This window comes from Barbatula barbatula, assembly GCF_947034865.1.
Source record: "Barbatula barbatula genome assembly, chromosome: 14".
Classification (NCBI taxonomy): domain Eukaryota; kingdom Metazoa; phylum Chordata; class Actinopteri; order Cypriniformes; family Nemacheilidae; genus Barbatula; species Barbatula barbatula.
The window spans coordinates 11854480-11867051 of record NC_136777.1 but is presented as its reverse complement, the minus strand read 5'-3'; the positions used below and the strand labels follow the sequence as shown (position 1 = coordinate 11867051).

The following is a 12572-nucleotide window of genomic DNA, read 5'->3' as shown; positions in this document are numbered from 1 at the left end:
TCAATAACACATATATTGTAGTTGGATGTACTGCAACAGCGATAACGTTTTTCAAGTTGGTTTTTAAAAAGCAGAAGTATGAGGAGTGTGAAATTTGTTTCACAATTCAGAACACATGAAGGCATGGAAAACATAATTGCAAGGGAAAAATAACAAACATCATTGGGACATTTGATACAACATCCTGCACTGTATAGTTGGTAAGTTATCCACACGCCATATCTCATTTCATCTGTGTGACCCAGTCAAGGTCAATAGGTATCAATCAACTTTCTTCAGCTTTCAGCTTTCAGCTTTCTCTCACCATCTCCCACAACCTTCTGAAGAGCATTTGACCTCCAGAATGCAGAAAGACAGATGGTTGACTCAATTTGATGAGATCCAGGTGCATAAAATCGTGTTCACTACTACTGATAGTCTACTAACATTTCCCTGAAGAGTTTCTAAGTCCAACATCAAATCCCTAAACGCTCTCTGCACTTTCCTCACTTCACCAATGGCATTTATTCAATAACAAGTGCTACTCAGAGGTGAGCTACTCTTTTAAAGGAGAACCCTTATTGTGGCTCTCTGGAATACTTTATTATGATTGGTCACCTGTGGCATTCAGTGGTCAATTCTTTTTGACAAATGACTGTTGTACACAGTAACACGTATACCTCACGGTTTATTTATGTTTTTCCGGTTTCCTGTAATAGTATTTGGGAATTATATTGGGAACTATTTGGTTTTTTGAGGCTGACATCATCATGCGGATGTGATTTTTGGCAAGGTCAAGGAGCATAGGTAGTTAAGATGGTTATGGTGTAGGTTAGGGTGTGGGTAAGGGTTTGGTAAGCCATGGAACATCAAGGATTTAATCAAAACCAACAAGCCACGCTTACAGATCGGACTCGAAACACCAAGGATTTAGTGATAGCTGAAATGTTACCCTGTTGAGATAAATGTTTCTGTCAATAATTAGCAGGTGAATAAAACCTGAAGTGTTGGTCATTATATACGACATATATTTTCAAACGTTCTCAATAGCTTTTTCAAGTCAAACTTTTGTTTTAAAGCTTTCTATACTGTACTACCAGTTCTTTATTGTTCAACATTATTTCTGTTTTCTTTGAGGTTTGTTCCTATGTTCCTTCCCAGTCTATATTATATTTAGTTGTCTTTTAACGACAATTTATTGTTGTCAGATCGTGTGGGGGGTTTTGTTTATTTATGTATTTTCACGTTTTGGAAAATCTGGTACCTAACTTTGGTTAATAAAGCCAAATTGAGATCAGTTCTCATGTCCTCATGTGCTCACCATGAACAGGCAGATCATTTTCTGATCCACCTCAAAGGAAGAGCTGAGGTGAAACGGAAAAAGAGAGAAACAAAGAAATCAATGGTCTCTTGTACTCACAGCTTCAAGTTTCTATTTTAACATGGCTGGCTATTGATTAGCTTTCATAGCAGATGCCTTCCCGAGCCGCAGCTAGTTCCACAAGGACAGAAGAGAGTTTAGCGGCACAAAACCCCCAAAATAGAGAAAGGGGAGCAGAGAAACGGTAGTCTGATGCTTCCTTGTTGGTCTGCCTGATCTAAACTGCAATAACCATTTCTTCTTAAAGGAAAAGTTCAGCTAATTTTTTACTCACCCACATGACGTTCAACATGTTTTGAGACCTTCCGGCGTCTTCAGAACACAAATAAAGATATTTAGGTGACATCCGAGAGATAGCCAGGCCTCCTCATAGACATCTTGGTTATAGTTGTTGTCAACGTCCAGAAAAGTACTAAAGACATCGTTAAAATGGTCCATCCGCTCATAATGACGCACGCGGTATATAAGTTGATTTTCGCAAAATGTTTGATGATTTCTATATTGAGGAAGACTTGGACTTGTTTGCCCAACCGAATGCGCATGCGTCAAATTTATTGATGCCGGGAGGTCTTAAAACATGTTTAACGTCATGTGGTGAGTGAAACATTTATTTTGAGGTGAACTGTTCCTTTAAGCACGTTCAATGTACAGTGTGAAAGGCTTTTGAACGAAGGACCTTCCATAACGGCACCGTAGTGCACCAAGCTTTATTGTGGACAATGGATTTTAACATCTAAGGGTGAGCGGAATAAAAAGAGCATTCCAAATGCTATTGTAATGAAAGCAGTTCCGTTTTTTGTGTCAAGAGAGGCATCAAATACTGCAAATGCACAGCAGAGAGCAATGTGGCTAGGTGCTGTTTGGAAACAACAAAACTATAAGTGGCATGTGAATGTAGATGCTAAGTACTTGCTAATTACCAACACAGGGAACACTACGCTTTACAAGATTTGTAGCTGGCACTATATAATTTTATATAAACTGTATCTGTGTTCAGGGTGCCAGCACCCTTGTGTAGTAATGTTCTCGGTCTGGAGCTGATTAACCAAATGCTGCTCTCACGCAAGCTGACTAAAGGTGTTGACAGCTTAGCAGAATCATGTCAGTGTGCGTATTTTCAAAGGGTTGCACAGCTAACCTAGAAGGTCATATGACTCACATTGCCTAAAGCCTGGGACACACCAAGTCAATGCCAAAGAACTAGCTGCAAGGAACGCCAACTGTGTGCATCGGTGCAAAAAGTTGTGCTTGAACACCACAAAATCAGCCAATCAGAGACAATGACGAACAAGCATGTAAGGAAATAACTTTCACACACCGGCAGGTGGCAGTAGTCAGAATTCATCACTCAAATGCAAGAAATCACATTATGTTCAGCAAGACAGGAAACATACAAAGGTCCTAGTGGTGAGGGTGCGAATTTGAACCAATGGTTTACTAGCACCCCTCCCTTTCGAAGCACTATGGTGGCTGACACGTTTTCGCTTAATTTCCAAAAGGAAATCATGTAGTCATGAAAAGCGCAAGGGGACCCACGGTGTATCTGGCCTTATTTCTAATGCACAATTTGATACCGTGATTGCAAACTGTGATTTGACAACTGCATAAAGAGAGCAATATGTATTCCATGCAAGGATAGACATTCTGCAACTACATTCTTCACATCTCCAAAACGACGGCTACTACTACAAAAACAAAACAAGACGATACAAATTCATATGACAAGTCCTCCTTATTCATAGCTATGCTTTTCAAAATTGTTCGATGTCCTCCTCTTTTCTCATGGCTACCCCATCATTTAAGCAATTTCAGTCCGGCCAACTCAGGCAGCATAGCAGACTGGCTATTGCACTTTGTGTCACATTCTCTCTCCAGCCCATTTGTTTCACATGGCCACTGAGCACTAAATGACAATTGGCTGATATAACCAAGGACTTTATCAACAAACTGCACATTTTTGCACCATGCATCCCCATGACAAAACAAGCCCAACTTGCATTTTTTATGTTCCCTTATCTAGATTGAATTACCACTGTCGAGGCCTTTTAGTGATTCGTAAGATTGATCAAGTTCTCCTGCTCGGCAACTGCACATGTGTGAAATTAATACTGCTGAGATGCAAACTGACAGAGAGATGGCTGGAATAAGAGAGTAATCCATGTTCTGGCGCACTCTCTTGGGTCTCTTCTAGCATATAGCCTAATTGTCATGATTCTGCTGCATCATGTCATGTTTCTCTTGGTTTAGTAGCAGGATCATGACAGAACCTCATGTTAAATGTGGAGAGACAATTATTGTTCTTATGGCCTTCCATACTCTCTCCGGTCTCGTCATTGTTCCCATCCTCTTGTTACCTCGTTATTGATTATTGCCTACACCTGTTTCCCTCTTGATTTGCTCCCTTATTTAATGCCCTTGTGTCTTCTGTCTTGTGCTGGTTCATTGTGGTTTGTGTGGTGAGTTCCTGTGTTATGTTAGTTTAGTCATGTGTAGTTATGTCAAAGAGTTAATTTAAGTTTTGTTTCAGTGTAGTTAGTCTTAGTCCTGTCATGTTATGTATCCATGTTTTGTTATGTTACCCCCACGTGGGTCTTTGTTTTATTATTTATTAAATATATGTTAACCCCTTACCCGCTGTTTGCACCTGGGTCCTCTCTCCGTGTCTCACCACTCGAGAATCATGACAGAATGAACCAGCCATAATCGGACCCAGCAGACAGAGGGATCGTTGTGGCAGCAGTTGAGGCTGCCGGATTCCCCTCCAGGGTTAGAGGTTGCCGGACTCCCTTCCTGGGTCGAGAACGCCGGACTCCCTCCTGAGTCGGGGCCGCCGGACTCCCTACCAGGGTTGAGACTGCCGGATTCCTGCTCAGGGCCGAGACCGCCGGACTGCCTTACAGGGTTGAGACCGCCGGTCTTCCCTCCAGGGTCGAAGCCGCCGGAATCCTGTGGCCACCAAAGATCCCCAGCCGGGCATTCCAGGTCGGTGCAGCTGGGCATTCCAGGTCGGTGCAGCCGGGCATCCAGGTCGGTGCAGCCGGGCATTTCCGCCCGGTGGAGCTGGGCACTCCCGCCCGGCGGAACCAGGCATCCCCGCCTGGTTGAGCCGGGCTTTCCTGCTTGGCGGAGCCGGGCAGTCCAGCCCGGTGCATGCGGCCATTCCAGCCCGGTGTATGCGGCCATTCCAGCCCAGTGCATCCTGTTCGTGTCTGCCGGCTCTCCTGTTCGTGTCTGCCGGCTCTCCTGTTCGTGTCTGCCGGCTCTCCTGTTCGTGTCTGCCGGCTCCTGTTCGTGTCTGCCGGCTCTCCTGTTCGTGTCTGCCGGCTCTCCTGTTCGTGTCTGCCGGCTCTCCTGTTCGTGTCTGCCGGCTCTCCTGTTCGTGTCTGCCGGCTCTCCTGTTCGTGTCTGCCGGCTCTCCTGTTCGTGTCTGCCGGCTCTCCTGTTCGTGTCTGCCGGCTATCGTGTTCGTGTCTGCCGGCTATCGTGTTCGTGTCTGCCGGCCATCCTGTTCATGTCTGCCGGCTAGTGTTTTCATGTCTGCCGGAGCTACCCAGTCCGTGTCTGCCCATGTTTGGACTTCCCTTTGGACTCTTGTGTGCCCCTTCCCTTGGACTCTTGTGCTTGCCCGTTTTGATTTATTGTATTGTCATGTTGTATTGTTGCCATTGTCACAGTCTGTCTTGTCTTGTTTGTGCCTTGAGGAGCATCAGGTTGCTGCTCCTTTAGGAGAGGCTTATGTCATGATTCTGCTGCATCATGTCATGTTTCTCTTGGTTTAGTAGCAGGATCATGACAGAACCTCATGTTAAATGTGGAGAGACAATTATTGTTCTTATGGCCTTCCATACTCTCTCCGGTCTCGTCATTGTTCCCATCCTCTTGTTACCTCGTTATTGATTATTGCCTACACCTGTTTCCCTCTTGATTTGCTCCCTTATTTAATGCCCTTGTGTCTTCTGTCTTGTGCTGGTTCATTGTGGTTTGTGTGGTGAGTTCCTGTGTTATGTTAGTTTAGTCATGTGTAGTTATGTCAAAGAGTTAATTTAAGTTTTGTTTCAGTGTAGTTAGTCTTAGTCCTGTCATGTTATGTATCCATGTTTTGTTATGTTACCCCCACGTGGGTCTTTGTTTTATTATTTATTAAATATATGTTAACCCCTTACCCGCTGTTTGCACCTGGGTCCTCTCTCCGTGTCTCACCACTCGAGAATCATGACACTAATGATGTGGAGTTAATGTAGAGTCAACTCGGATCAGAGAAACGAGTGGTGAGCCAAATAAAAGTGAATAAACTAGTTGTGTTAAGTGGAGGTCTATTCAAATGTATATCTTAACTCTCACATTTTCTCTCACACTGAGGAATCCTCTAACCATCAATCGACCGTATTTATCTTTCCCTTCATTCAGGTCAGGTGTACTGGATCTTATTCAACTACGAACACAGTTTGTTTTTCTATCCTCACTCGGTTTGTTTACATTTCAGCCCATTTAGAACGAAGGCGTACATCTACAAAAACGAGCAGAGGGAGACAGAACCTGTCAACTCGTTCCATCTGCAGCGGTTCAAGTAGTAACAAATTACAAAACCTTTGACCCAAGCATCACCCTGTCTTTGTATCTGTTTTATTGGCACAGAGGTAAATCGGGGTCAGCAGACCTAAGAGAGAGGAAGCCTTTAAGCATTCAATAAGCCATTTAATTGAGTGGAGAACAGACATCGATACATGTACAAGCCAACAGGATACTCAGCAGGAAAACAGAGGAAGAGTTTGACATACAACATACAACTTAAAACCATAATGAGGCACAGCTTTGTTTTCTGAAGAGAGACCGTGACACTTTCTGAAACTCTTGACCTTTTGTGTTCTTGTGGAGATTTCATTAAAGGTCCAGTGTGTGACATTAAAAGGCATCTAGCGGCAAGGTTATGAATTGCAACCAACGGCTCACTCCACCCCTCCCTTTCAAAGCACAATAGTGGCTGACACAGAACTAACATGTCGTCACGTTCTTTGCAGAAGGAGATAAGGTACTGTATTTTCGAAACGCGCTCTGTAGAGCAGTTTGTCCGTTTAGGGCTACTGTAGAAACAACATGGTGAATTCCATGCAAGGGGACCCGCGGTGTTTGTAGATAGAAATAGCTCATTCTTAGGTAATAAAAAACATAATGCTTTATTATGTAAGGTGTATAATATATAGAATTTCTCTCAATAGATCCTCCAAAAAAATTACACATTGGACCTTCAAATACGCACTCGTACGTCTTCTAAATGATTTCGATTACAAAAGACTGTTTTCACTTTGTGGTGCTATAATAATATAATGTTATAAAAAAGAGAGATTTGAGTGATAAGAGCAGTCAGTAACCAGTGGTGATGGAACTGATTAATGGAAGGAAATGAAGTTACGCTGTGTACGATCAAAACCCAAACTTGGTTTAGCTGTGAAACATAAAACCAAACTCTCTGCTCCTTTGAATTAATTATTTAATTGATATATTTAATAATGATTTCAAAGTATTAGGGCGCTAAGTGAATGGTTTGATAAGGTCAAAAACTGAACAGACAAATTATGTAATGTCGTAGTTCGTAGCAGTTTGTACAATGTAAATAACATTCTTTGACAAACTCATGTCTCCACCACATTAAAAGCATAAAACAAAATAAATTAACATATATAAATGAAAATACTATTCATTTATTTTAATTATATGAGATGTAAATTAGCACAACCAAACACGACAAAGTCATCTTGGGTGCTACCAGAATTGAAGACACTCAGACTTTAGTCTGCTCTGCATCTGTGTCATAAATCCTCATGTAGGTGGCGAACTGATTCGTCGCTTGGCCCGTTTCTTTGCCATGGAACTCAGCCGTCAATCAATGTAAAGAGCTTTCCAACGGGGAATAAAGAGCACCCTCAGATTTAGAGCACTCTGCCATAACTCTCTGTTATCACAGCTATGAAGAGTCGGAGAGAGAGCGTGTAAGAGAAACAGTGAGCTACATGCTATTTAAAAGGGATATTTCTGAAGAAAAACAAAATTTCCCTCAAGGCATCCTGACTGAATATGACTCTCTTCTTGAAGAATAATGCAGTCGGCGTTATAATACCATGTATCATTTTTCTTTCAAGCGGTAGAATGGGAGTGAATAGAAATATCCATTTGAGAGCGCTATTAACGTTAATGTCTAGCTTCCGTTATCCCTTGGCTGCACGTGAACCAGAGGCTTGCTTTTACAGGAAAGATTATGGTGGCGAAAGCTCCGGCACAGAGGAGACGGTATACTATTGTATCAAAATGGAAAATGCTGCGTTCATCACCGGAACTTACGACACACCTGCTTCATTTGTCGAAAAAACAAGCCAGGTTCACGTGCAGCAGAGATATAATGGAAGCTAAACATTAACGTTAATAGCTCCATCAATATGGATATTTCTCTTGAACATACGCATCGATTCCCTTTAGAAGAGCTTCGTTTAGACCACGGAGCCATGTCGAGCCGTTCTTCAATCGATGGAGGCACTTTTTACATCTTCAAAAAATTGCCCCTCATTCACTCCAATTCTACCACTTGGAAGAAAAACAATATGGTGCACTATAAGTCTGACTGCAAGAAGAAAGTCATATTCGGTAAGGATGCCTTGAGGATGAGTAAAACATGGGTCAATTTTTATTTGCCTCTGAAACATCCCTTTAATTACTGTGGTGTTTACCGACTCACTCTGGCTTCCCCAGGGGAACCTCTAACCATGTTTTCTGGTTCTTCACTTACATTATTTTGATTGACATGATATACCAGTGACATTTCATTTGGAGGGTTTATGTTTCCTTCCTTGTAGTAACTAAAGCAAACGTTTTCTTTCTCCACATCTGTAAAAGCTGAATGTGGGACCTTTTAAGACGCAATTTCACACAGCAACTGAGACGGCAACACAGAGGACTGGCAGTTCTTTCTCTGTTTTGTACAACATTTTGTACGACAACACAATGTATATACAGTGAAACGAAACGAAACATCTCACGTCTTACAGTATATTTCAAATGACCGTTTTCTGAAAAACAGTTTTCAGTTCTAAAGATTTCCATTCCAAATACCATTATGAACCATCAGCAGTTTCGTATTATAAATAAACATTACTAACTTTATTTTATTGTGTGTTTAAATAGCATTGATGCATTAAAATGTATCAATTTGGATATCTTCTATAGTGTATACTGTGCCAGATTATGTGACAGTGAGTTTAACCATAACCATATATGATAAATATTTGTACAACATTAAGCATGTTAAATACACTTTAAACACACAGGAGCAAGGTTTACCTTCCATTTCATGCCGACTGCAATGGTAGATAAGTTAAGATTTCTCCTCCCTTACCCTCTTTCACTCAGCAGAAATACTAAAACTTTCATTCTCACTTCAACTGCTGATGTTAAACCTCTGCTGTCACCATCTGCTGTGACTACCTTTCACAGTGCATCTTGACTCTAGTCATGGGTGTCTCTTTGTGATGAAGCAGGGAACAACATTGCCACCTAGAGCATGATCCAAGTCAGCATCCAGCATCTGAGGCCAGATTCACATCAGCCCTTCTAACCTCATGAACATTTTCACTGGGGCATTTATAAAGTAATTTCATTGCAGCCTCTCTGCCCACATCAACACGTTCACGCCAGTATCACATGCACAATACCTTCAATCAGCATCATACTAAAGTGACCTATTGCGTTGTTGCCCTTATAAAGTGTTCAGCATTTTAATGGCTGACTGTGAACTAGCCATGAACATTCGGAACTATCTCTCCCCATGCAAGATCTAGAATATCAGAGACCGGAAGATTGCATGCCATCACAAGGGAATAAAGAGGAAAAGAAGTCGGAAAAGACAGTCTCTACGTAGCAACGCTGCTGGTTGCACTATATCATGTTAAAGTTAATTTGCACATAGCATTTAAACTAACAGCCTTTTCCACGTGCGGTTAAAATCAAAGCTGATTAAAATTCGCACATCCTACCTGAATAGATGGGGGCGAGTCGAAATATATCCGAGAGTCTGCTGTTCACAGGCTCATATGGAGAATCTTCAAGCAAATCATTCCCTGCAAAATAAACGTTTTAATTCAATCTGGCTCCTAAATGCATTATTACTTTTGTAATCAGACTTTAAACTTCAAACTAGCCCATCTGTTTGTAGGAAATTGCTATTTGGGTCATTGATTCAAGGAACTGGTACTGGGTATAGCCTACAGTGTTTCGTTGTTGATTGTGTAAACTGGTCAGTTGAGCTGAAAGAGTTTCTGCCCCAGCACGCACTCATATTCACTAACGTAAAGCATCCCAGACAGAATATGAGAAGACCACACACTCCATAAACTTTAATGGACACACTTCAAACAGGGATTTGAAGACTTCCTGGTGACCCTGTGTGATAACAGAAGTTAGGAAAGCAATTTCCCTGCTCCAGCAGTGCACTGCATCTAAACAGAGCTCAGCATTATCGGATCTATATGTGCAAAGCCTGCCGAGTTTTGAAATAAACTACTTTTTAAGGTCAAAACATTAGATTTTAACAACGTCTATGTGAAGACGAGATCTGTGCACCTTGTAGATGCTGATAGATTCCCCAGTAGATGCGCAGGCAGTTCTTCTCTTTCTTCATGCCTCTTTTACAACGGCAGTTATACAAGGGACTCTGCTTTAGAGCGTCCAAGGCAAGTCGACATTCATCCTTGGCTTCAACTCCAGTCACCATACTGAAGTTGCCCTCCCTTCCAGCTACGCACTGCCTCATAGTCCGTAACTTTGTGCTGCATCCCGGTTCTTTCAAACACAGCTCGTTCGCTTTGACACAGTCCAGCCGGTGTCCACTTCTAAAGAAAGACTCCTCGCCAGATAACACCACATCTGTAAAGGGCGACGATAGAAATGATGGACAGAATGATGTTTTATTAAAGAACCATATAGAGGCAACTGCAGTTTTTAATTGTTCTAAATCGCAACTCTTATTAATAAGAGTGTAAAATGAGCTTTCTGTGTGTGTAAACATTTATGATTTAAACATATGCAAATGAAATATGATTTATACTGCTTTAAAGATTAAAATATTAAGACACGGATATTTAAAGCAGGCTTAAGTACAGTGCTGTATAGCTCCAATATTGGTTATAACTAAATACTGTAAACCTAAGAAAGGATCGCAGATTTAAGAACTCTTTCGGATGGTTTTAAGATCATGTTTTAATGTTAATCACGACTTCCGCGGTCCGTCTATCAACGTATGCTCAATACACTTTTTCAATCAATAACTTAACATGCAAACCGCATTCCAACTCACCCATCAGAGGTAAAATGATGTAAATCGCGGCGATGAACATTGCGCTTTTATCCTTGGGTAACACGCGCTAAATTTGTTCGAACAAGCAATTTACTGTTTTGGCGACCAAAATAATCCTTCTTCATTCAGGTCCATTGATTCATCGCTGTTCAAAATGCACACCCAGAGTATATAACAGTGCCCCGTAACCTGGTCCAAATCTGTCACTTAAAGATCAAGGGTGGTTTCTTGGATTAAGTCTCATTGACAATGGAGCAAACAAGCAGAAAACGAGTCGCGAGGCAGCAGAATATAACTCCAGCTCTCCAGCAGATACGCGCGTGCGACTGAGCGCGCGACAGCACTGTGGCATTCAGTTGCGCTGAAACCCAAAAAGCGCACGCGACTCTCTCCGTGCACTCTCAGCGCTTCTGTGCGAGACAGAGTACAGACACATCTCTCATCCCAAAGATCTCGTGTCTGAATATATCAAGACCGCATCTGTTTTCTTTTATTATGAGTAATTCCAGAGATGCAATGTGTCTTTTCACTTCAACTGGTGTATGGCTTTAGTGATGTGTTTAGGTTGATGATGCAAAATGCACTTTTTTATCAACTCAATGATCTAGGGTGGACAAGAATGAAGGCACCTTGAAACAGTCTATTATTTTTACATTTTCAGTGCAATATTTTAGATGTAAATATCAGCACACTGGAGAAACGGTATGTTCTGCGTAGTGTCTTTTGTCATCCATGCGTGGTCACATGTCATCACAATGAAGTCCAATTCTTGGTGGTAACACCCTCTTCTCCTTACACACTTTCCTCCAAATAAAGCCATATCTAACTGCAGCATATTACAATAGCCTTGTAAATGCGATCAAGTTACTGATTTAATTCACCAAAATGTACAGTATATTTAAAAATGGTTACTGACTTATTTGGGCTAAATTAGGATTTTCTTAAAAAAAGGGCTAAAAAAAAAACTGTTTTAAATTTCACTTTCACTTTGCAAATAAGGATTCTTTTAAAATGAAGTTCTTTATGAGAAAGTTCACTGTGAGTAAAAGCCTGGTGAATGACGCCATCTGTTGGTGTGTGCGTCTTAAAGCCTGCTATTTAGATAACAAGGTTTCTAAATAGTAGATAGTACAATTTGTGCTAGACATAATTCGAATTACCATTTAATGACGTTATAATTAAATTATGAAGTCATATATATATATATATATATATATATATATATATATATATATATATATATATATATATATGCATATCAACATTTCAACGAGGAAAAATCGAAACCTTATTGACATTTATCCTTAACTGGAGCTAAACTAATTGACCAGTTCGATCAACAGTCATGCTGCTCTGGTCCAAATACACATTTCTGACCTGAGCTCATTTTATTATAATGGCAGGGTGTCACGTGCTCAGCCTCAATGGAATTTGTATAAATTGATATGTACTGTATTATATTCTGATAAACATACAAGCTGTCTAATTTAAGGGTTCTCTAGGGCTATGTTGGAAAAGGAGAAGCTAACAAAAAAACCTTCAACATCATTTGGAAATATAAAGTTTGTCACGCGGTAAAAATGAAAACTGAAGTACATACAGTATTAAACTACAATAAATACAGACCGTTATATTTATAAATCAATGTCAACATTATATAATCCAACTCACATAAACTAGAAGCGTTCTTCATACTTTAATGCGCTCTATGGCACAAGATCAAAACGCTTTCCAGCAGGAGGGGAACTGGATAAGGTAAAGAATGGTATGAGAAAAACTGAAGGACCACATTGATTACTTACTGTACTTACACAGGTCAAACAATACAGAAACTGTCAGTTCAGATTGATCTTTGAAGAGGGCTTGTGATGA

The 12572-nt window shown here is 41.0% G+C and overlaps 1 protein-coding gene across 3 annotated transcripts in view; it reads right to left on the bottom strand.

Moving 5' to 3' along the window:
- The window catches only part of gfra1a (gdnf family receptor alpha 1a), a 62797-nt gene extending 51404 nt beyond the window's left edge, over nucleotides 1-11393 (bottom strand). Inside the window, exons 1-3 of one of the 3 annotated variants that reach the window (XM_079472831.1) lie at nucleotides 10701-11393; nucleotides 9968-10270; nucleotides 9382-9465 (exon numbers count right to left, since the gene is read on the bottom strand). In XM_079472831.1, the coding sequence (XP_079328957.1) occupies nucleotides 9382-9465; nucleotides 9968-10270; nucleotides 10701-10740 (427 nt within the window). In that variant the 5' untranslated portion in view covers nucleotides 10741-11393. The remainder of the gene's footprint in view (nucleotides 1-9381; nucleotides 9466-9967; nucleotides 10271-10700) is intronic. The other 2 variants (XM_079472833.1, XM_079472832.1) reach the window with 2 other exon arrangements.
- Between the last annotated feature and the right edge of the window lie 1179 nt (nucleotides 11394-12572).